We start from the raw sequence: 22,885 nt of genomic DNA, 5'->3' as shown, positions 1-22,885 counted from the left end.
GGACCGCCTCGTTCAAGTTCACCACTCCCAGGGGAGCACCGGCACCTTGCCTTGCGATGGGGAATGGGTTTGGAGGGTTAAGGTAGATCACACAGATCTCCAGCGCGCAGAAGAGCCAGGGCTGGGCTCTACGCCGCGGGACTGACCCCGAGCCCTCTGCACCGTCCTCCTTACTGCTGAGGGGTGGAGGTGGCAGCAGGGAGGACCTATTTGGGGGCAACTGGATGAAGAAGTAAAAGCTGAAAAAGTACAAGGTCCACAAACAAGACGCCCAGGCCCTGCAGAGGCCAAGCCGTGGGAGCTGAGGGAAGGTAAAGGAGACAGTGTGGTGGCAGGGTGCCCACAGGCCAGCGGGCGGCCCAGCCACCTCGAGGCCCGTACCGTGATGTCGTGGTACAGCGACTTGCCGTACAGCCGCTTGTACTCCGCTCTGATGTCCAGGAGGTCGATCTCGCTGCGAGACACCATGATGCGAATCAGGGTCCGGTCCTTTGTTCCTGCTCCCTAGAGAGTCCACCAAGGGTGTGAGCAATGGGCCTCACCATCCCACCTTCCCGGGCCCTTGGTGCCCTCCTGCCTGAGGCCCTCAGTCCTCCTGGCTGAGGTGTAGCTCTTCCCATGACTTTTACCAGGAGCGTTGGTCCCAGCCAAGGTGAGGCTGACCCCCCACGCCCTGCCCCTCCACAGGGAAGTTGCATACCCTCATGGCCTTGTTGAGCCTTTCAGCAAAGAAGGCAGGGGTGTTCTTGAGGCATTTCACTGGAAGAGAGAAACACAGCATAACTCACTCTGCAGGAAACAGTCCAGGGGGCCACGTCCTCCCCCTTCTCCTCCAGGTTCAGTTAATCAGCCACAGTCTCAGCTCCAGTTCTTTGGATAAACATGCAGGGCCTGGACAGCAACCCGGCCTCTTTCCTGGCACCAGCAGGGTGAAAGGAGCCGTGTAGGGAAGAACGGGATGGCGACCCCGCGGTGCTGCTCAGGTGGAAGGGGTGAACTGGAGATGCAGAGAACCTTGTGGAGGAAGGATGGCCGAGTGGGATGTCTCCCCGGTGTTCTCAGGCCATGAGGCCTACCATAGGGGACACGCAGGGAAGCAGGAGGGTTCATCACCTCTCCCGTCAGAAAGCTCCAAGAAAAGAAAAGCAAAAGATGGACAAACGTGAGTTTCCCAAGTGGGTTTAAAGAGGGGCCAACCCTGAGGGGCGGGGCCTGGAGCGCTGGCTTCAGAGGGCAGGGCGCGGGCCTGCCAGGAGCACACCATCGCCCGGGAGCTAGGCCAGCTCTCCTCTAGTGAGGCTTGTGTTGCTATTGCAACGTGTTTCCATCACAAACATCTGACAACTGCCTGCAGGGATGTATTTTTAGAGGAAACTTGGCGGGATGTGAGTCATCTCTCCCAGAAGGGCAGCTGGTTGCTCTCCCAAGAATACCCACACTGCACACCCTTTCCAGAGCTGCACTTGAAACAGAAACAAGACACCTCCAGACGGCTGGGGGCGCAACCACGCGGTGATGGGGAGCAGGGCGACCTCCCACGTTTAGCCCGCTGGACTGGGCCATCTTGGGTCCCGTGGTTCTTTCACTGCTCTGCCTGCCCTCGACCAGAGGATGGTGAGTACCCTGAAAGCTTACAGTACATGCCAGTCCTGGCAGACACGCAGGCCCAGGACACCTACCCACGGCCAGCATGCCTTGCTCCAGGTCTCCGGACATCTCCCGGCAGATGCTCTTCTCAATGTCTCGGCCTGTCATTCGCTGATACTCGTTGAAAACTTGTGAGAAGAGAGAAGGAACACATTGTGGGCTGAATTCTGTCATCCTCCCTAAATTCACATGAAGTGCTAGCCCCCAGGACCTCAGAATGCGGCTGTATTTGGAGACAACTAATTGCCTTTAAAGAGGTAATTAAGTCTGCACTGGCCAGGTGGCTCAGTTGGTTAGATTAAAGAGTGACACACACAGCCACCCTCCATGGGGAAGTAGCCCCCCTCATGGCCTTGTTGAGCCTTTCAGCAAAGAAGTCTGGGACCAGGGCTCTGGGGAGAGTCACACCTCCTGAGTTGACCTCTTGCCATCCCAGAACCTCAAACACTTAAAAAAAAAATACATATTTTTATTGACTTCAGAGGACCCCGGCCCGGAATAACTACAAAGCTGAGCCCTGTGGCTTCTGCTCATGTGAACAGGCTTGGGGTTATGTTACTGTCTGCTTGTCTTTTTCTTTTTAAAATATATTTTTATTGATTTCAGAGAGGAAGGGAGAGGGAGAGATAGAAACATCAATGATGAGAAAGAACCATTGATTGGCTGCCTCCTACACGTCCCCTACTGAGGATTGAGCCCAGAACCCTGGCATGTGCCCTGACCAGGAATCAATTGCTCAACCACTGAGCCACACCCGCTGAGCCCATTGGTTGATTCCTGCATGTGCCCTGACTAGGAATCGAACCTGCAACCTTGGGGCATTGGGACAATGCTCTAACTAACTGAACTAACCAGCCAGGGCCAAATCTCTTTTTCTGTTCGAGATCACCTGGCCATAGTCACACAGACCCAGACAGGATGTCGGAATAGATTTGTAATAAACTTTTAAGGTGAAGGGAAATGTCTTGCTCATCGTTAGCCTGAAATCTTGGCTTACCTTGATATTGTATTGTGTGCCCACCACCCAAAGTCAAATCATCTCCTGTCACCATATATTTGGTCCCCTTTACCCGTTACTATGAGGAGGCGAGAGCCCCATGCAGAGAGGAGCTGCTGTTGTACCTTGTCTGCCCTCGTTATCTGGCCCGGGGAGGTCTGGGACTGCCTTACCTGCCACCAGATGGGCCCGGCTCCGGGCGCACAGGATTGCATTGAACTTGGACTCATCTGTTCCGAGGCGGTTCTCCCCAGCTGCGTACAGATCCTGGATAGACAGAGGGGACGATGGCATGCCATGCAGGCTCACTCAACACCAGGTCCAGATCACCCATGAGAGCTGGGCAGAGACTCCAGGCCCCGCAGGCCCAAGGGGAAGAACTGGACACCATCCGCACGTCCCTTCCCTGGCAACACCACGAATTCTGAAGCTGGGAGAACTCGGACCCAGGAGAACAGAGGGAGACGGGAGCCAGGATAGGGCAGGAACTGCTTTAACCCAACCAAGGGAGCAACAGCACCCAGGATAAAAGAACGAGGGGCCTGAGTCCTCACTCGCAGCCAACTTGCCGCGAGGCTCTCGGCAGGCCACTGGCTCTCTCAGAGCCTCGGTTCCTCATCTCTACAATGTGAACACTGGATTAGGTTTGGGGTCACAAACCCAAAAGCCCAAAGGGCCAGCTACGTAACCTGAGGATACAGGGCCAGAGAGAGGTGGGGACCAAGGCTAACCACAGAGGGCGACTACTTCTCAGCACCAGCCGAGCTCCGTGACCGAGCAATGCGGGCTCACTCTGCCAGGCCCACTGCACACGAGCAGCCAGATCCTGATCTAAGTGAAGTTCCCAATCTTTCAGAGGAACATGGAGATGAGTATGGCAATAACTGATAAGTCAGTTACAGACGTGGGATTCATATGCGAGGTGCTTTCCCTGTGGTTGCATATGCCATTATGTTTGCAAACGGGCAGAATTGGGGCTCCAAGACCCCACAGGTCAAGGGGAGGCAGGAACAGGTCCAGACCATGAAGGCAGAGCAGCAGGCACAAGACCTTGAGACTGAGGCCACTTCCGCATCAGCTGGGAAACAGCCCATACAGAAATAGGAAAACAGGAATATTCCCACTGAGGCCAGAACCAGAGGCCGGGAGCTTTGAGATTGTCCGAGTCTAGAGATGGGAATGGGTGTCTCAAGCCAGGGAGATGGTAAGGCAGACCCTCAGAAGGGCATCTGGGACCAGGGGGTCAGTGTGCTCCCTGCAGGAACAGAGCCAGGAGGCTGGGCCCTTGTCCAGGTTCTGCCTCCATGTTTCTCTGGGCACAATGTCAACCTTTCTGAGTCTCAGTCCCCATTTGGAAAGCAAAATGGACCAGATCATAAGAGTGGCTCTCTTCCAACCCTAACAAGAGGACACTCCACAGAGGTGCTCTTCAACTTGACCGCTGGGGGAGACGGGAGACCACGGCAGTGCCCGGAGAAGCCTGCCGAGGTGGCAGGAGCAGTGACGAGGGAGAGGGATGGCCGCTCCGTCCCACCAGGGAGCTGGGCTCTCTCCAGACTCGATGCTCTGAATTCGTTAGTGGGAAACCAAAACTCCTCCAGAGGGGCACTCAGATGCCTGGACCAAGAGAGGGAATGGGGACTTTCCCCCTCTGTCTGCAGTTCACACCAGACTGGGGACAAGGACAGAATCCTAAGGCTGCACAATTAACGTGACAGCTGCTTTCCAGGCCCCAACCTTGAAAAGCTTCACAAGCAAGTGTGGATTTTGCCCATTTGCAAACATCATGGCATATGTAACCAACGGAAGTGCCAGGTCACACGAAGTTCCACCTTCATAACTGCGACCTACCAACCGCTCTGACGGTCCTCGTGGAAGTTCCCTCTACAGGTAGGGAAACGAGCCCCGCGGCAGGGACCTGCTCCAGGCCGCACCGCTGATAAGCAGCAGGGCCTCTGGAAGTCACAGCATCGGGACCCACTTCTGCCGGTTCTCGGTCCATCCTAGACCGCCTCCCTCAGGAAGAAGGAAGTGACCTCCCCCAGCTCAGGAAGCCCAGGCAGGTAGGTGCCTGATCTGGCCACCACACTCACCTGGACATCTCTCTGGACGAGCGACATGTCCACATTTGTGCTTTCATCCCGGTTTCCCTGAAAGGAAACAGGCTGTGTGGTCAAGGCCACTCCCTGGGGATACCCCTCTCTTCCCTCCTATCCCTCCCTGCTCAGGGAGGCCCCTCTCCACTGCGTGAAAAACGTACCTGAGAGAGAGAGATGAGGAGCCGCTGGAAGTGTCCTGATGTGTCGCTTCGAATGGCCTCCTCCAGGGTCTTTCTGAATTCTGCGAGACAGAGAAAGGCCCACCTTGTAGCCCTGTGGACAGAGCTGCCCACTGCAGACACAGTCAACAGTGGGCACTGGCCAGAGAAGGGCCCAGGAGTCCTAGGCTCGAGGAGACAGGTGGCCCAAGTGGCTCTCCAGGGACACACATTGGGAAATCCTGGGGGGGCTGTGAACTCCAGGTTGACCTGGCCGCTTGCCAGGCTTGGCCCAAACCATGCCTAAGAGGTTTCCTCGGCCATCGCTTCCTTTAGTCACCTGTCCTGTGTGCAAACAGCAGGCAGGGTTGGGCCTTAGATCAAAGCCCCATGTGCTGGTTGTGGCAGGGGGTGAGGTGATGAGAATCCAGGAAGGAACAGAGGCCCTGGGAGAGGGTGTGGCCAGGCCCGGAACACACAGGGATGTGGGGAGGGCCTGGGCCTGGGCCTGGGCCTGGGCCTGGGGCAGCCTACCTGCTTGGTAGGCTCTGCTCAGTTCCCGGATGTGCTCGTTGTTGCGGGAGGCGAGGATCTCGATCAGACAGGCTTCGTCCGTGCCAGCCCCCTGCAGAGGGCACCGCAAACCACAGTTTGTTACGCTCCCTCACTGGCACCCAGGAAAGAGCCGGCGCTGTGCCACTGCCCTGCTCCCCAGGTACAAATTCCGGCAACAGAAGTCACAGAGCCCCTGTGCTGCTGTCCCTCTGAGAGCAGCCGCGCCATCCTCCGCAGCCCCAGGTGACAGGGACGTGGCGATGAGGGGACCACACGGAGGATCGTCCCCCTTCTACCCACCGGGAACCTGAGAATCAGAGGTGTAGTGACTTGTCTCAGGCAAAGTGGGTTGAGATGGGGGCTCAGAACTGTGCTATCCCAAGTTCAGCGCATGAATGAGATAAGAAACAACTGAGAGAATGGGTTTAAAGCGAGAGTGGGCATGTGGGAAAACGAGCCTCAGAATGGACTGTAGGCATCAGCAGACGTCCAGGGAAAGGCAGCAACAGTGAGGACGAGGGAGGACGGCAGGGACAGTGAGGGCGGAGGATGGCACCAGCCTGGCTTCTGTCGGTCTGAGTCTCAGCCCTGCTGCTGACTGGTTGTGTAACTGTACACATACCACTCGGCCCCTCTGGGCCCAGCTCACCAGTCCATACAATGGGCAGCCACAGTCCCATTTTACAGGTGCTCAAGGACACACCGCTAGTCAGTGACAGCTGACCCCACACCTGGTTGCTTCCAGCACCCCACAACCACCACCATCTCATGAATGGTTGGGGCAGGGGCTGGGCCAGAGGTCTAGGGGCCACTCCCAGGTGCCCTCCCCAACTGCCTCCTGACCCCTCCATAGAAGAAAGCACGCAGGGTGTTTCGGGGGGGGGGGGGGGAGGAGGCGGGGCTCTCCCTTCCAGCTCCACACCGAGTGCTCTCCCTCTCCTCCTGGGGGCAGGCAAGGTCACTGTGCCTCCCCTCTCTGCTACGGAGGAAATGTTAGATTCCTCCCAAAGCACCCCTCTGTGGGCTGCCCTCCCATCCACAGGGATCCCCACTGTGTGTCTGGGGATTCCCCCGGGGTGTACGGCATGCAGAGAACCCTCCGCTTGGTCACAACTGAGAGGCTGGGCAGATACTAAACCAAAGCAAGCCATTCACAATCTGGACTCAGGAGCCGCTGTGGCTGGATCTCTGGTGGGTAAATGGACAGGGACCCTCGCCAAGCAGACAAGGAGCAAGCAGGAAGCAGACGGAAGCACAGAGTGGACTCAGAAGCAGCGACGAGAGCGCCCACCTGGTGCCTGCAGTGACATCCCTGTCCCATCTGTCCCCAAGCCAGCCTGTTCCTCTCTGTGCTCATAACTGATTCCTCTCTGTTCTGCTTCAAGTGCTCCTGGTGCTTCTGTCATTTGCTAATGAATGAGGATGAGCCCACCTGTGCCTTATACCCCTCTACAGCCCCAGCTCCTGTCATGTCGTTAAGATGGAGACACCTGGATGTTCCCTGACAATGAATGACCCTCCACTTTCCTCTTGGGGAGTCACCTTCCATAGCACTTGGCCTCCAGTCCGAGAAGCTGTCAGAGCCAAAATGACAACAGTAACTAGTGAGCGGGCTAAAACACACCACGTGATCCAGGCCCTGCCCTGGGCTGTGTCCACATGTATGAACACACACATACACACATGCTTACATACCTTGATGGCTTCCTTTATCTCGTACACATCAAAGAGGATTGGGGTCTTCATCAGAGCCAAGATAGTCTTCTCGAAGTTTCCTGACAGTTCAGATTTCAGATCTTTGATCAAATCCTGATTGGATATTCAAACAACAACCCTATTTAGAGACTCCACAGGTGATGGACAGGGACAACTTCACAGATGTGAGGAGGGAGCATTGGCAGAAAAGCCGACTCTCCATCCCCAGCCCGGCCCTGCGGAACCGGAGCTGCATTTGCACCCGTCCCAGGGGGTCCGTGGCACACTGATGCTGGAATTCTAGCCTCCTCAATATTTATCCAGGTTCTACCTTCCTAAGATTCAAAATATGCCCCTTGCATTTGTTCTGTCCTGAAAGCCTTTTCTTTCAAGCTCTTCTACCAGCCGAGCCTCCAGGGTGGCCGTGAAGAGGGCAGGACAGCAGCCAGGTTCCCAGGAGAGGACCAGGCCAGGGGGAAGAAATACCCTGCCTAGGGGCTCAGTGATTGAGGCAGCGCCGGGGCGAGAACCCCGATCTCTGACGCCTGTCATCAAATCTCAGTTCCCTGTGGACTCTGGTTTCTCCCTCAGAGCATCGTTCACCCCTAGAAGATGCCATCAGCCAAGGCCACTGGAATACCCTGATGTGCCTCACTGCCCCAAGGAAGAGCAGGGCTGTGCTGGAGGACACCTCGTTCAGGGGGACCAGCCTCCCTGGACCCTCCTCCCCCGCACCCTCACCTTCCCATAAGCTGTCTTGAAGGACAGGAGGATCTGCTGCCGCTGCTTGTTGGAGCGACTCCCCAGGCAGTCGATGATGGCCTGCTCGTCAGTCCCTGGAGGAAGAAGAGGTGGGAGTGGGCAGGGCTGAGGATCATGGGATGCTCTACAGCTGGAGACTCCCCAGGCGTGGGTCCTCCCCTTCTTCTGGGCACCCCAATGCACCCCCACATCCATCTTCTCTCCACTACCACTAGGGCCAGGCTGCCTCGACCCAGTGACCCCAGCCCACAGAGTCACTAGGTAACTGCCTGGGGTATAGGGCGGGGGTTGAGCATTTGAGCCATTGGGAACGCTCACCAAAGCCTTTCATAGCCTTCCGCAGAACCTCGGCATCTCGCAAGGGGTCAAAGCCAGGAGCATCTGTGATGGTACCTCTCTTCCCAAACTGCTGGGACAAACAGACAGGTAAGATGCTGCATCCCCAGATGCGACTGCCCCACCCGACTCTGGAAATGACCTTTATCTGAAAGTTGGGGTAGCTGAAGGAGCTCACAATTAACAGCACCGAGGAACCCACTGAGAAGTCCTATGTGGCCATTATCTGTCCTGCATCCTGGTACTGACGCTCTGCCTGGTTCGCTCCCGTGGCTAGGAGCCGAGTCCTGATGCTGAAAATCAGCCCTACACCCAGGTCCTCCGGGGCTGGCCTGGGCTCCTGCTGAAGCGGAGGCCTCAGGCGCAGGAGCCACACTGGCTTCTCCTTGATGCCTTACTACCAAAGCATCATCTAATGGAGCCTGGCTGGTCCACGGAGCATCTCTGTGCAAACTAGAAAAAGGTGACTCCTCTGGGGGGATGTAGGTGCCCACCCTTCACGATGGTCCAGCAGCCTGACCACCTCCTGGACCAGCACCAGCTCCTGGCACCTCCTCTAGATTCTACAAGCCTCACTTCTTCCCGACGCTGGCAACCGTGCTCCCATCAAACTTAATTTCCCTGCCTCAGCCATCTCATGGTGGGCTATCTCCTGTGGCTAATGCAGACTGATTTTAACAGTTAAGGAGATAAACTTAGAGATGAGGTGGAAGAGAGGAAGGGAGGGAGGGAGGAGAGCAGGGCAGGGGTGGGGCAAAGTGGGGGGGCAGGGAAGAGAGGGGACCCCTTGTCTGAAAATAGTCATTAAGCACATACCAGTAGCATTGCACTTTGCTGGCTTGGCCATGTAACCATGACAATGAATTCTAGGCTCTGAAAACACAAACTGCTCTCCCAAAGGAGCCAAGAGCAGCTCTGAAGGAAGGGCCAACCATCTTCCCAACACGGAGGTTTTACAAATCCTCTCAAGTGAGCGGGGTGGGGGGTGGGGGCCCATCCAGGAGCTGAAGACTCAGAGCTGTTGGGCATAAAATGTGAGCCCAGGCAGTAAATAAACAACACAGATGCATGAAGAGCACCCGGACATTCACACCAACTCGCACTCAGAACATCTAACCAAACCGGGAGAGACAGTGCAGCTCCCTGCTCTTCAGGAATTCAAACCAGGGCTGGGGAGTCTGAGAAAGTGACACTCTGTTAAAACAAGAAGTAGTTAGAGCCCTAGTCAGTTTGGCTCAGTGGACAGAGCGTCGGCCTGTGGACCAAAGGGTCCCGGGTTCAATTCCGGTCAAGGGCACGTTCCTCGGTTGCAGGCTTCTCCCCAGCACTGGCCCTGGCTGGGGCATGTGCAGGAGGCAACCAATTGATGTGTTGTTTCTCTCACATTGATATTTCTCTGTCTTTCCCTCTCTCTTCTACTCTCTCTAAAATCAATGGGAAAATATCCTCGGGTGAGGGTTAAGACAAGAAGTTATAGCTGGAGGCCTGAGCCCTGGCCTGTCCACCCACACCCTGCCAGGCGTGTTGGGCCTTTGGAGCCAGGCTGGGACTGAGGGTAGCACAGGGCTGGCACTCACCTGAGATGGGGGCACGGCAGGGGTGACGGTCCCGGACCCTTGAAATGCTGGGTAGCTTGGCACCGGCTGCTGGTGCTGCCCAGGAGGTGGCATTGGTGGCTGCCCAGGGTAGGTCATTGGCGGCTGCCCAGGGTAGGCTCCTGGGGGCTGCTGTCCGGGAGGCGGCATGGGCTGGCCTGGCACAGGGGCCCCTGGGTATGATGGGTATGAAGGCATCCCAGATGGCGGGTTTCCTCCAGGGGGCGGGTACATTCCATATGGAGGAACAGGCTGCTGGGTGGAAGAGGGCTGCCCAAAACCCCCAGAGGGCAGAGGAGGGTAACCGCCCCCAGGGGCCCCAGGGCCGCCAGGGTACAGGTTTGGCACGTTGGCTCCTCCGAACGTCCCGGACATGTTGGCCGCCTGAAAGTCCACAAAGCAGAGAAGAGCCTAAGACTAACCCAGGACAACATGCAGACCACATGGAAAACACCCAGGCGAGCAAGTCCAACCCAGTCCCCCTATCGGGGGAGAGGGGGAGCCTTCCCTCCTCCCTTCCCTGCCCTGCGCCTGCAGGCCCCCGGTGCTGCCCTCGGAGCCCGAGCACCTGACACCGTCCCACAGCACCCCGCCTGCACTGCTGACCCCCACCTGCTCTTGTGCCCAAAGCCCCCACACTGGCTCTAGCACCGCATGGTTACCATGGCAACTGCCCATCTCTTCCCAGTGGGTAATAAGTACTCCAGGGCTAAGGCTGTGGTGTGTTTCATCCACATGTCCCAGTACCCAGGATGGGCCTGGCACAAATTAGACTGCCTACTGGTTGCACTATTTACATTGAGCATACATTTACTTAGATTACAAAGTATACAATTTTAAAAGCAAATCAACAAGTAAAAGTAGCATGTCTGCCCATGCTACCAGGAACCTACTCCCAGTCCCAAGCAGAACAGCTACCCACACATGCGTACATACACTCACACTTACACACACACACACGCAAAGATGGACTTTTGTACATGGCACATGCACGCACACACACATACGCACCCTCACCTCCCTGCCGGCCCTATTCTGAGCTCATACAAAAGGCGCTCAACACATTCCAAAAAGGCACCACCCTATCCAACCCCGAAGAGCCAAAAAGGACCTAACAGACTGTGCGCCAATGCATCCCCCTTCCCTGATTTTACAGCTGGGCAGATGTAGAGGCAGAGAGGGACAGTGAGCAGGTGAGAGCCCTGACAAAAACCCCTATGTCCTAAGATGCCCCTCAAGTACACTCAGCATCCACAGGTAACACACACAGCCCCCTTGACATCATGGAAGCCAGCAGCCTTATGCCCTGGCCATGCAGGAGTGGGCCTAGGGCAGCCCAGCAGAAGGGCTGGACTCACCATTCCCGAGAGGTAGTCCTGGTTGTACTGCCCTGCGTAGTTGGCCACGTTATCCAGCCCAATAGGGGGCATGTTGGGCTGGGGGTAGCCAGCACCTCCCCAGGCACCGCCACCTGAAAGCAACACCAAGCCCGTTAGCCCCTGGTCAGCCCCCCAACAGGGAAAGGCAGAGACGGCAAGCTCCCAGGTGGCCCAGGGCAGGCCAAGCAGGGTCTCGGAGACAGCACTACAGACCACACAGAACACACAGGCAAGCAAGTCTAACCCAGTCCCACTGCCGGAGGAAGGGAAGAGGGGGCCTTCCTTTTCATCCAGGGAGGGAAGGGGTTTAGCAACACTCCCAAGCCCTCTATGGGTACTGAGGATGCAGGAGGTCAAGGGCAGGTCTGCCCCCCCCCCCACCTCCACCCCAGGCTCCCCATCGTAGAGTAAGAGTGCAGACGCAAGGACAGGTCATTTTAGGACACTGCACTGAGTCCACGACAGCAGGAGCTCAGGGAGCACTGAGAATCCAGGGAGATGCAAACGCATGGTGGAGCGGGGAGGCTGCCACTGTGACTGTTTGCTATCGCAAGTCTGCAAGAGGCATGGAGGAACAGGTTGGAGGAGGAAAGGAGATGGGCCTGAGTCATGTTAAACACAGACACCGTCCTTGTGGGGACAGAGGGGGACATCAGTAAAAAGCCCAGCTGGACCCAGCAGAACCAGGGACTGTGTCCTGGGGCGGGGCACCCACCACCGAAGTTCCGTTTCCTCTGGGGACAAGGGGCGATAATAACCAGTGTTTGCTTCACATTGCCGTGCTGAGGCTGAGTTAATGCCCATCAGGGCCTAGCTGGGTGCCCAGGGCACTATGTTGCCGCTGTCACTGACAAGCAGCACACAGCTCAGCTGGCGTCATCATGCTGGCTGCTGGCCTGTTAGATGCATTTCTGTTCTCAGCAGCCAACGGGCCCTGGGGCCTCGAGTTTGGCCTTTGCGCTGCAGGGCTCCAGACACTCAGGACAGAGCCTTCCCAAGTCACCTGCCTGCTCTCTTGCTGCTCAGGTGCTCAGACGATAGGATTCCTACTAGGGAGAAGGGACTCAGGCCAGCGCTGGCAAATCAGGACAAGGGTCTGCTCGGAGCGCAATGGCCCAGTCCACCCGATGAGCCAGCGGCTGAGCTGCCTCCCAGCTCTGGGCCTGACCGTCACCAGGCAATGAGGGGGGTGGGTCCAAATGGCCTGCGGGGCCCTCAGAACTCAGACTCCAGAGCCTCAGCTCTAGAGAAATACATGTGCCCAGGGATCTTGTGGGGCGAGGGGCATCGCAGCTCAGACCACCTCAGGATGACCAGTCTGGAATGGTCCCTTCCCCCCCGTGTCCCAGGAGCCCTCATGTGTCCCTCCTACCTGGGGGCCAGGCCAGAGAAGATGACCTCTAGGTGTGCAGAGCAGCCCTGTGGCTGGTGCAGCCGCAGGACACCTGACCCTCAGAGACCGCCTTCACTCCCCCCAACCCCTCCCCGACCCTGCAGGGGGACCCTGAGCCCTGAGCACAGTAGTGACAAGTCACCTGACAGGACACCGTGCCAGAGGCTTTAGCTGGCTCTCTTGTTAGCATCTGGGACAGCCCAGTGGGGGAAGAGATCCGTGAAGCCATTTGCAAAGGAGACAAAGGAGCCAGGAGAAGGCTTTGCCCACCGCTATCAGCTAACAAGTCACGAGACCTGGTCCTGGCCTCCCAGAGGCAGCTTAAAACCCAGGCTCTCCTGGCCTCAGGGTCCCTGCTCTCCTCCAGCCACCACCCCACCTGGCTACACTGTGGGGGACAATCTTATTCCTCCCCTCCCCCCACACACTCTTACCTGGTGCAACTGGGGGGTAGCCGCCTGCAGGCGGGGGGTAGCCAGGGTAGCTCATGGTCAAATCTGAAAGGAAGAAAAAAACCGCTCAGGCTCTGCCGGGAGCTCCCACCAGCCTAACCAGAAACTTTTCAGAACAGTAACAGCCACAAACCAGGCCCCTGCAGGAGAAATTGCATAAGTCTGGACTGTGGCAACCAGTTTACTCTCCTACCTGCCAGGGCCTCCAGCTCAGGCACACCCACACCCATACTACAGGACTTGCCACCCACGAGCAGTGGGCTTCCCTGAAAACCCCTTTCACCTAAGCTTCACTCACACCTCTGTCTCCATCTTCCAGTGCCCTTATCACCATCCATTCAGCAGGGGGCCAGAGCCCATCTCCCTGTGCCCAACCTGCGGACTCGCCCCGCCTGGATTGGCCCCAGGCTACACTCACATTCTGCAACCTCTGGTTCATTCCTCAAGGGAACCTGGCAGGGAATCATTGTTCCAGAAACAAGGAGGGACCTCAGGAGCTCACCTGATCCAGGAGGAGGAATCAGGCAAGTGAGGCAGCACCATGCTGCTCCTAAGATGAGGCCTGGAGCTCAGCAAGGGTAAGCGACTTGCAGATTAGAGGTAAAAGGAGGAAACCGGCCTGGAAGCCAGGCCACTTTGAATACAGCCCCTCTGCCGTGTCCCATGCCAATTCAACTGCCCAGGAACAACGCAGATCTGCCATGATATCAGCCACTCTTGCTAATCAGTGGCTGCTGCGGTTTGCAGAGGCACCCAATGACAGGTGAGGGAGTGTGACGAAACTGGTAGGCCCCCTTAACAATCACACCTGCTGGCCCAGTGAGCTGCTCCTTCCATGCTGGGCCCCACTGGTTCCCAAACTGCAGGGCACCAGAACCACCTGGAGGCTTGTTCAACTCAACAGTGGGCTCTACCTACAGAGTCTGGGTTAGTAGAACCAGAATCTGCATTTCTCACAAGTTCCCAGGTGATGCTGCCTGCTGGTCCAGGGCCCCACTGTGAGATACTGCTACCTACCTATGAGGTTCTAGTTGCTCTTCTTAGCTGTGTTAGAGAACTGGGAATGCAGTTTTCATGGGGGCTGCAAGCCTTTCTTAAAGTACTACCAGTCCCCACAGGGTGGGCCTGGTTCTTAGCCCTTTGGCTGAGGTCGTTTGTTTTGGTCTATGGGCAGAGCGGTGACTGTAGGCAAAGCAATCTTGAGGCCAGACGATGGCTAAGTGACCTTGGAGAGAGCTAGAACTGGCTACCTCCAGCATGGACCATAGACCCTTTTCCTTGTACACTGTGGTCTGATGGTCAAGATGTGAGAGTCAGGACAGCATGAACCCCAATGGGGCTGCCCTAGGCTGGTTCATCTCCCTGTGGCTGGTGAGTGGTCAGCACAAAGCCCTCCAGGTCCTGCTCTCAGCCTGACCCTCTGCCAGAACCTCAGACCTTGCTGGTGTGGAGAGGTCCCGGGGATCTGGGTGATGGGTGAGCCGGGAGTGATGGGAGGCAGAGAGAACAGGCGAGCTGCGGCTGTGTCCTGACATCCTTCTCTCTGGAGACCATCACTATGCAGAAGCTTTGGGCACCAAAGACCACTGTCCACTTCTCGTCTCCTCCCAGAGCAATGAAGCCCAAGGGCCACAGCCACAGAAAGGTGGCAGAAAAAAACACCACAAAAATCAAGAAACTACCCTGTTCCATCCCCCAAAATAAAATTCAGCCAGATCAAAGATTTAAATGTAAGAAGTGGCCCCAAACCCCAAGGAAATAAAATTAATGTTCTGCATGGTAAGAAACAAATAAGGAAAACAACATAAAGACAAGAGAGCCGGGCCAGTGTGGCTCCGGGGCTGGACACCGACCTGACCTATGAACCAGGAAAGTCATGGTTAGATCCCAGGTTGCCAGCTTGATCCCCAGTAGAGGGCGTGCAGGAAGTAGCCAATTAATGATTCTCTCTCATCATTGATGTTTCTAACCCTCTCTCTGAGATCAAAGAAAAAAAAGGAAAAAAAAAAATATATATATATATATATTTTTTAAAGACAAGAGAAATGACAAACTTAAGGAAAATGTTTTATAATAAAAAGACCACTAGAAAAACTCAAATGATGTGAGCAGGCAATTATAGAAAAGGAATTAAAGATTAAAGATGTTCACTCTCACTATATGCTAAGAATCGCCAATGAAAAATACAGCAATGTCAAATTTAAAAATGACACCCTCTTTGACCCAGAAACTGGACTTCTGGAAGTGCACTTTGCAGACACACTGACACCGTGGGAGGGGGCATCCGCACATGGCGACTGCAGCACTAGTTATAACAAACCCCTACATGTGCCCTAAATACAATCCAACGGAGACATACAGTGGATACTCTGTAGCTACTTTTAGAATTAGCCAGCTCTCTATATGGTGATATGAAATGATCACCATTATTAATCAAGGTATAATACTAATATTTTTTTAAAAGAAAACCTAAACATACAAACTTAGTGGTATGTGTATATACACACATGCACAGAGACCATCCCTGGAACAAGAAACAAGAAACTGGGTAACACTGGTTGCCTTCGGAGAAAAAAGCGGAGACAGAAATGAAGCTTACTGTTTATATTTGCATTTTTTGCCACGTAAGTATTGCCTATTAAAAACAACTTTAAAAAGGCCCAATTCAGGTGGGGATTTCTGAGCTCACTGGAGGCTGCAGCTGTTCTTGCAAGATTTGTATAATACACACAGGGTCCATTCAGTCCAAGACAGCTCCTCTCTGAGCCTGGGGTTAGCATAACTAAATAAATATACCAGACTCGGGCCTGGACCCCGGACCGCAGGTCAGCCTCCGCCTGCCTCCAGGGTGCTCGTGGCGAGTCCCCAGCAAGAGCCAGGATCTCCCCTGGCAAGGAGCTCTGTCCTCAGTGGCCGCAGGCTGGATCCAATCCCACGTCCAAGGAGCAGTCCTTCCTCTCTGGATCTCCCTCTCTCCCCCAAGACCTCCAGGCCTCCCCTCCTGAGAACAGCCATTTCCCCACCACCTCCAGCCTGAAGTAGTTTCAGGGCTAGACCCACTCCCTTGTTTTCTCAGAGGCCCCAGGTGTGGGCTGGAGAGTGCAGGGCAGGACCATCCTCTCCCTTCCCCCTCCTACCTCCTGTACTGGCAACACTGGGGTGTTCTGGATAGCCAAGACCTGAGGCAGATTCCTGTTAAATTCCTGCCTTACCTTCTGCCTGAGCTCAGCCTACTGAGATCTCCTGGGATTCTGACCAACCTCAAACATCTCAGTGCTCACTCAGCTTTTTTCACATCCACCGATACAGAAAGGGCCAAGGACAGACTCCATAACTGTCACTCCTGACCACCCCCAGCTACACAACAGCGGTACAGGTATCCACCAGCCAGCGGGCCACCAAACTAACCACAAAACAGCGCACATTTCCCCACGGTTCACAACAGTGTAAGGAGGGTCTCCATCAGATAAGGGTGCTAACACTCTCCCACACCTAGAGCCTCCCAAACTAACCGCCAGAGAAAAGTTGTCCGACCTCGGGGTGCACCACCCTGGCTCCCAGTGCCCGCCCCTCTTCCCTTCCCCACTATGGCATGTCCTGGGAGGCTGCAGGGATCCTCCTGCTGTTCTAATTCAACATTCACACTCTTCCCCACTTTTTTGAAAATTAAGAAATCTGCTCATCCTCTAGTCTTTGGGTAACTTTGGTCTCTGATTCTTCTCAAAAGAAGCCACCACTGGGGCTTGCTCTCTTGGCAAAGTTGTTCCCGGGACCCTAGGGCTCAGAAGGGAGCTCGGCAGGGCTTCCAGGGCCCCCCCCCCTCCCCGCCCCAATGCCGGTCCAACCTCACTGCCCAGGACAGCAGGGAACACAATCTTTACAACCCAGTAGGCCCGCTTTCTCCTTCGCATCCAGGAGCATCCCTTCTGCGCTCCCCAAGGCCTCTCCTATTCCTGTCCTCTCACAGAGGAGAAGGGTGCCTGGGTGGGGATTCTTCCACTGCGGCCGCTCTATGCAGCTCTGGTCACAGACCTCTGACAGGGACTCAGGGCCGGCAGATGGCCTCTCAGGACTTCTCGTTCTTAGAAAGCAGCCTCCAGGGAACGTCAGGCCCCTCCCTGGTACTGCCTCGTGGGGCTGCTGCAGCAAACACCACCCTCCCTTCCTCGAGGGGCCCATCTACCTGCAGCTGCACACTGATTTCATCCAGCTGTGTCCCTCCCCCAGCTGTGGCCCTCCCGCTTCTCAAACTTCAGTCAGCATCGCTTCTTACACCAGATTGCCGGGTCCCTCCCCCAGTGTCTGAATCAGCAGGGCTGGGAGAGGACCCCAAATGCTGCTTGACTATGAACCACACTCTGAGCAGCACTGGTCACCACGCAGGAGAATCACCTGGAGAGCTCGCTAAAAGCTGCAGCTGGCTGGCCCTGTCATTCTGGGCCTTTCAACCTGGATGGGCCCGGGAATCTGAAACTTAAACAAGCACCCCAGCCCCGCCATCACCCCCAGCAATTCTGTGCTCCACACTCTAGGAAACACTCCTTCCAGGTACTTGCACACCGTCTAGCTTTTATTCGCAGCAGTTGCCTGAGGAAAAGCACCAGAGCCCGGGTGACCCTGAATCCCATCAGAACCGAGCCTCGGAGCTAGGGGACTCGGGACCGGAAAAGGACCTGCTCCCTCAGGCTGTGCATGGACACACAAGTGCACCATCAAATCCCAAGGTACTGGGGCCCTGCAGTTTGGGAACCAGTGGGGCCCAGCATGGAAGGAGCAGCTCACCGGGCCAGCAGGTATGATTGTGGGGACAGGGTGGGGATGGGCTGGGGGAGCAACAGGAGATGTGAGAGTCAGGACAGCATGAAGGACAGAGGAAGGGAGGAGTGAAGGCTGCAGGTTCCTTCTCTCAGATCAGGCCCAGCTCTGCAGAAGCAGCCCTGTGAATGGCTGTGCTGGATTTTCCAATTACCCCAAGGAGAAATCACCAACAGGAAACTGGCAATGTTTTCTTTCCATCCTCTGCATGCCTGAGTGCCAACGCCTGGTCCAAGCTCCAGGAATGGGGACAGGCAGGAAGCAGAAGTGGAAGGTTGTGGAGGAGGGGAGGCACCTTTGAAAAGGCCTCTGGAAGAGGAAACTGGCCTGGGAAGAGGGACTGGAGGAGGCAGGGCATTGGCCTGCAGAGGCCCAGCTCTGTGGGCACCCCGGAGCCTGTTGTCAGTGCAGCTGGCCCTCCATATCCGCAGATTCTGCATCCACTCATTCATCCAATCACTGATCAAAAATATTTGAAAAAAAATTCCAGAAAGTAATCCCTAAACAATACAGTATAACAACTCTTTACAGAGCATTTACACTGTGTTAGGTATTATAAGTCACCTAGAGATGATTTAAAGTATTTGGGGGGGTATACACAGGTTATATGCAAATACTAACCCATCTATCTATCTATCTATCTATATATATATATATATATATATATATATATATATATATATATAAAAGCCCAAGTGACCGGTCAGCAGGCCGGTAGGTATGATGCACACTGACCACCAGGGGGCAGACGCTCAACACAGGAGCTGCCAAGCGACAGCAAGTTTGCAGAGTGCCCTCTCGCACTCCGGGACCTTTCGGGGGAAGACGGACTGCGGACTGCTGGTTTCGGCCCGATCCCCACAGGCCAGGCCGAGGGACCCCCACCTTCAGGAAGGACCCCCGCTCATTCTGCAGACACCCTTCAAGCCCCGGCGCCACCCCAGGTGCACAGGGAGGGACTGCAGGAGGTTGGCTCCAGGGCGTGTCCAGTCTGTCTTCCCCAGTCCCACCCCACCGGCCACCTTCTAATTAATTTCCTTTCAATGTGCACGAATCCGTGCACCGAGCCTCTAGTTTTATATAAGGGATTTGAGCATCCTTGGGTTGTGGTGTCCAATCCCTCGCAAATACCAAGTGACAGCTATACTTCCACTCTGGGCCCCGCGCCTGACAGGTATCATGTTCTCTCCTCTCAGCTGCCTTCCCAGACCAGGTCCTTGGAACTGAGAAGGGGGAGGGAGCAAGGCAGGAAGGACCACTTTCACATGCACAGAGATTCATCCGTGAGGTTTCTCTACCAACCCTCCACAGCACAGCTCTCTGGCAGACCCAGCTCATTCCTGTTCATGGGGACAGGCCCCTCTGACACCTGCCCACTAAAGGGGCTTCTGGAATAGCCATCACTTAGCCAAATGCCAAGCCCAATTCGGGATTTCAAAGGAGTGGAAAGCAGACAGCAGAAGAAGAAGGTGAACCCAGATATGGTGCCAATAATATCTGGCTGAAACCCAGGCCAGAATGTGATGGGGCTCAGGTTGTGGTCCTTGTAGACGCCAAGGTCCTTATGACTATGGCAGAAATTTTAAAAAAAATCCCTCCACCCAAGTCTAAGTACAAGGTAGTTCCCTCAAAAAAAAGGGGGAAATTGCGGGCTGTGCTTCTAAGCGCAGCTCAGGCTGGGGAGGCAGGCCTGTGTCCTTGCTTCACCACTTCCACTGGGGAGGCTGCTCCCAATTACACCACCTCCCAATTACACCACCTGCCAGCGGGCTCCTCCAGGACCAGCCTGAGAAACCGGTAGGAGGGACCAGCAGACGTTAATCAAGCACAAGTCCCCGAGATGTCTGAGCCCCCCATGTCGCCCCACTTAGCTCTCAAGTCCCTCCATCTCCTGCAAAGTCCAACCCCAGTGCTGTTTCTCCATGATCACCTCGGCCCACAGGGGAGCCGCACACTCCCAGCCCCACTGCAGTTAACGTCAAACGCAGCTGTGCTGGAAGGGAACTTGGGGAGCCCCCTCTCTGAACCCCTCCCTCGTCCGGGTGGAGAAAGGGGAAGCTGAGTGGTTCATCCCAGCTCATGCAGCCAAGCAGCACCAACACTGGGTCTCAGAATGGCCAACTCCAGATGCTCTGCAGGTCCTTCCACCACCCCAGTTATTCTCTTCCATCTCGAAGCCAGTTCCCCATCTTCACACAACCCACACTCCCCCCTCCCCCACAAGAGCCACCAACATCACAGGGCAGTCACAAGACTTCTCAGCTCTGCTGCGTGTTTCATCCACAGCCCACAGATCTGATACCATCTCCTAGCTCTGCTGGGGAACCTGAGCGACACAAGGACTTTGGAGCCAACATTCTAGCTCTACCTCCTGCTGGCTGTGTGACAGGAAGTCGCTTCACCTCTCCCCAGCCTTTCTCCTTACCTGGAGAAAGGGGAAATGCACCATCTTACTCTGTGGCTGTGAGATTCTGATGCACTGATGCACACAGAGAAAGCTATCTGCCATGTAGCTTATTGGCATATAGTAAGTACTCAGTTCATTTTAACTTACCCCCTACAGACAAAGAAAGTGGTTCTGTGAAAAGCAGCTTCACAGGGTGATCTGATCATAAATTCCTAATGGGGCAGGCCAGGGGGGTAGTCGCACCCCAGGCATATAACTTCTTAGTAAAGGGTTTATTTTTGCCTTAAGCAAGCTTGCCTATTGCTTCTGTGCATCTAGGTTAACACACCTTTGAAATAAGCCCCAAGAAAGCACATAATCTTAATTTATCCTGTAACCCCAGTTGCTTCCTCCCACCTTCAGGTAACCTTCCTTAATAAAAGAAACAGCAAATGTCCTGTTTCAGAAGCATTTTACCTCAGTCTGTTGAGATCTGGCTTCCAGGCTCAAATAAATTTCTATTTAAATTCTCTACAGGCTTGGACTTTTCTTACATCCTAAGAAGCATTATTAGCCTGGCAGCCAGGGTTTGGGTCCCAACCCCAACACCTGCTAAGTGACTTTCACTGACAGCCTCTCTGACCATCCTGAGATGTGCTCTGTTGGAGTTACCAAGGACTGAATGAAGCAAGAACAGGGAAAACCTTTGTAAAGTTCTCATTGTGACCAGCTCACCCAGTGTTGTTCTCTCCCAAGTGGCTAAAGAGGGACAGGCTAGGATGCTCAGTCCACAGGTGTCCGGCTCACACTGGGGGGTCGGGAAAGGGGAGAGGGGAAGACTTTTGAAAGCCCAAGATCAAAGCACCATCATGTTCCTTGATTAGGTCCCTCAAAAACACCCCAACAGACAATCCCCACCAGATCCCCCAGAACCTGTGACTGTTACCTTACGTGAGAAACTTGCAGATGTGATTCTAGCTACCAACCTTGAGATGGGGAGATTATCCAGGTAGGCCCAATCTAATTACAAGAGTCCTTTCCTGGTTATGTTAAGGATGAAAAGAAAAAATAAGGAGAAATTAAGGATGAAAATAAAAAGATAAGCATGAGAGGGACGCCATCCGAGGAGGAAACGGCTGGGGCCACATGCCATGTCTTGAGAGGCGGAAGACAAGGATTCTCATCTAGAGCTTCCAGAAAAGATGTATCCATGCCTATGTGCACTGAGAGACCTGTGAGACACATTAGAAATAAAGTCAGCCCTAGCCGGTTTGGCTCAGTGGACAGAGCATCGGCCTGTGGACTAAAAGGTCGTGGGTTTGATTCTGGTCAAAGGCATGTGCCGGGGTTGCAGGATCGATCTCCACCCAGTAGGCAGGAGGCAGCTGATCAGTGATTCTCTCTCCTCATTGATGTTTCTCCCTCTCTCTCTCCCTTCCTCTCTGAAATCAATAAAAATATATTTTTAAAAAAAGAAAAACAAAGTATTTTTTAAAAAGTCAGTGGTGGTCCATTTCCAAGGCAAGGCATTTAACCCTGAATGGAAAATAACTGGTAGTCTGCTTGCATAGCAGCCTGCGAACGTGACAAAGTTCATGCACTTGGAGAGTCCCCAGAAAACAGCATGTTGTTTGGGAGGAGCCAAGTGACAAAGGAACTTAAGTTGGGAAAGGGAAAGAAAGAATACCCTATCCTATATAATAAAAGCCTAGGTGGCGTCACATGCGACATCATCACAAGATGGCCGCCCTCACATTGTCACAAGATGGCTGCCACAAAGATGGCCATCACAAGATGGCCACCCTCACGTCATCACAATATGGCCACCCTCACATCATCACAAGATGGCTGCCACAAGATGGCCGGCAGGGGAGGGCAGTTGTGGGTGATCAGGCTGGCAGGGGAGGGACCAGGCCTGCAGGGGAGGGCAGTTGGGGGTGACCGGGTTGGCAGGGGAGGGCAGTTGGGGGCAACTGGGCCGGCAGGGGAGGGGAGTTGGGGGGGGACCAGGCCTGCAGGGGAGGGCAGTTGAGGGCGACCGGGTCAGCAGGGGAGGGCGACCGGGCCTGCAGGGGCGGGCAGTTGGGGGGGGACTGGGCCGGCAGGGGAGGGCAGTTGGGGGCGACCGGGCCGGCAGGGGAGGGCGACCGGGCCTGCAGGGGCGGGCAGTTGGGGGGGGACTGGGCCGGCAGGGGAGGGCAGTTGGGGGCGACCGGGCCGGCAGGGGAGGGCAGTTGGGGGCGACCGGGCCTGCAGGGGCGGGCAGTTGGGGGGGACTGGGCCGGCAGGGGAGGGCAGTTGGGGGGACCAGGCCGAGGGCAGTTGGGGGCGACTGGGCCAGCAAGGGAGGGCAGTTGGGGGCGACCGGGCCGGCAGGAGAGGGCAGTTGGGGATGACCGGGCCGGCAGGAAAAGGCAGTTGGGGATGACCGGGCCAGCAGGGGAGGGCAGTTGGGATGACCAGGCCGGCAGGGGAGGGCAGTTGGGGGCAACCGGGCTGGCAGGGGAGGGCAGTTGGGGGCGACCAGGCCAGCACGGGAGGGCAGTTGGGGCAATCGGGTCAGCAGGGGAGCAATTAGGCATTAATGAGGCTGGCAGGGGAGTGGTTAGGGGTGAT

The 22,885-nt window shown here is 55.4% G+C and overlaps 1 protein-coding gene across 4 annotated transcripts in view; it reads right to left on the bottom strand.

Moving 5' to 3' along the window:
• Window positions 1-22,885, bottom strand: part of ANXA11 (annexin A11) — a 45,052-nt gene that overhangs the window by 1,665 nt on the left and 20,502 nt on the right. For 2 of the 4 annotated variants that reach the window (XM_080643218.1, XM_080643215.1), the window contains exons 2-14: window positions 13,051-13,113; window positions 11,203-11,315; window positions 9,827-10,228; window positions 8,232-8,319; window positions 7,893-7,987; window positions 7,152-7,265; window positions 5,436-5,526; window positions 4,905-4,984; window positions 4,738-4,794; window positions 2,818-2,911; window positions 1,680-1,775; window positions 701-759; window positions 382-504 (exon numbers count right to left, since the gene is read on the bottom strand). In XM_080643218.1, the coding sequence (XP_080499344.1) occupies window positions 382-504; window positions 701-759; window positions 1,680-1,775; window positions 2,818-2,911; window positions 4,738-4,794; window positions 4,905-4,984; window positions 5,436-5,526; window positions 7,152-7,265; window positions 7,893-7,987; window positions 8,232-8,319; window positions 9,827-10,228; window positions 11,203-11,315; window positions 13,051-13,105 (1,467 nt within the window). In that variant the 5' untranslated portion in view covers window positions 13,106-13,113. Of the gene's footprint in view, window positions 1-381; window positions 505-700; window positions 760-1,679; window positions 1,776-2,817; window positions 2,912-4,737; window positions 4,795-4,904; window positions 4,985-5,435; window positions 5,527-7,151; window positions 7,266-7,892; window positions 7,988-8,231; window positions 8,320-9,826; window positions 10,229-11,202; window positions 11,316-13,050; window positions 13,114-14,921; window positions 15,025-22,885 lie in introns of those variants that run through there. The other 2 variants (XM_080643216.1, XM_080643217.1) reach the window with 2 other exon arrangements.

The sequence above is a fragment of the Plecotus auritus genome (assembly GCF_963455305.1).
Source record: "Plecotus auritus genome assembly, chromosome: 9".
Classification (NCBI taxonomy): Eukaryota; Metazoa; Chordata; class Mammalia; order Chiroptera; family Vespertilionidae; genus Plecotus; species Plecotus auritus.
The sequence above is the reverse complement of the archived record's forward strand: the minus strand, read 5'-3'. Positions and strand labels throughout refer to the sequence as shown.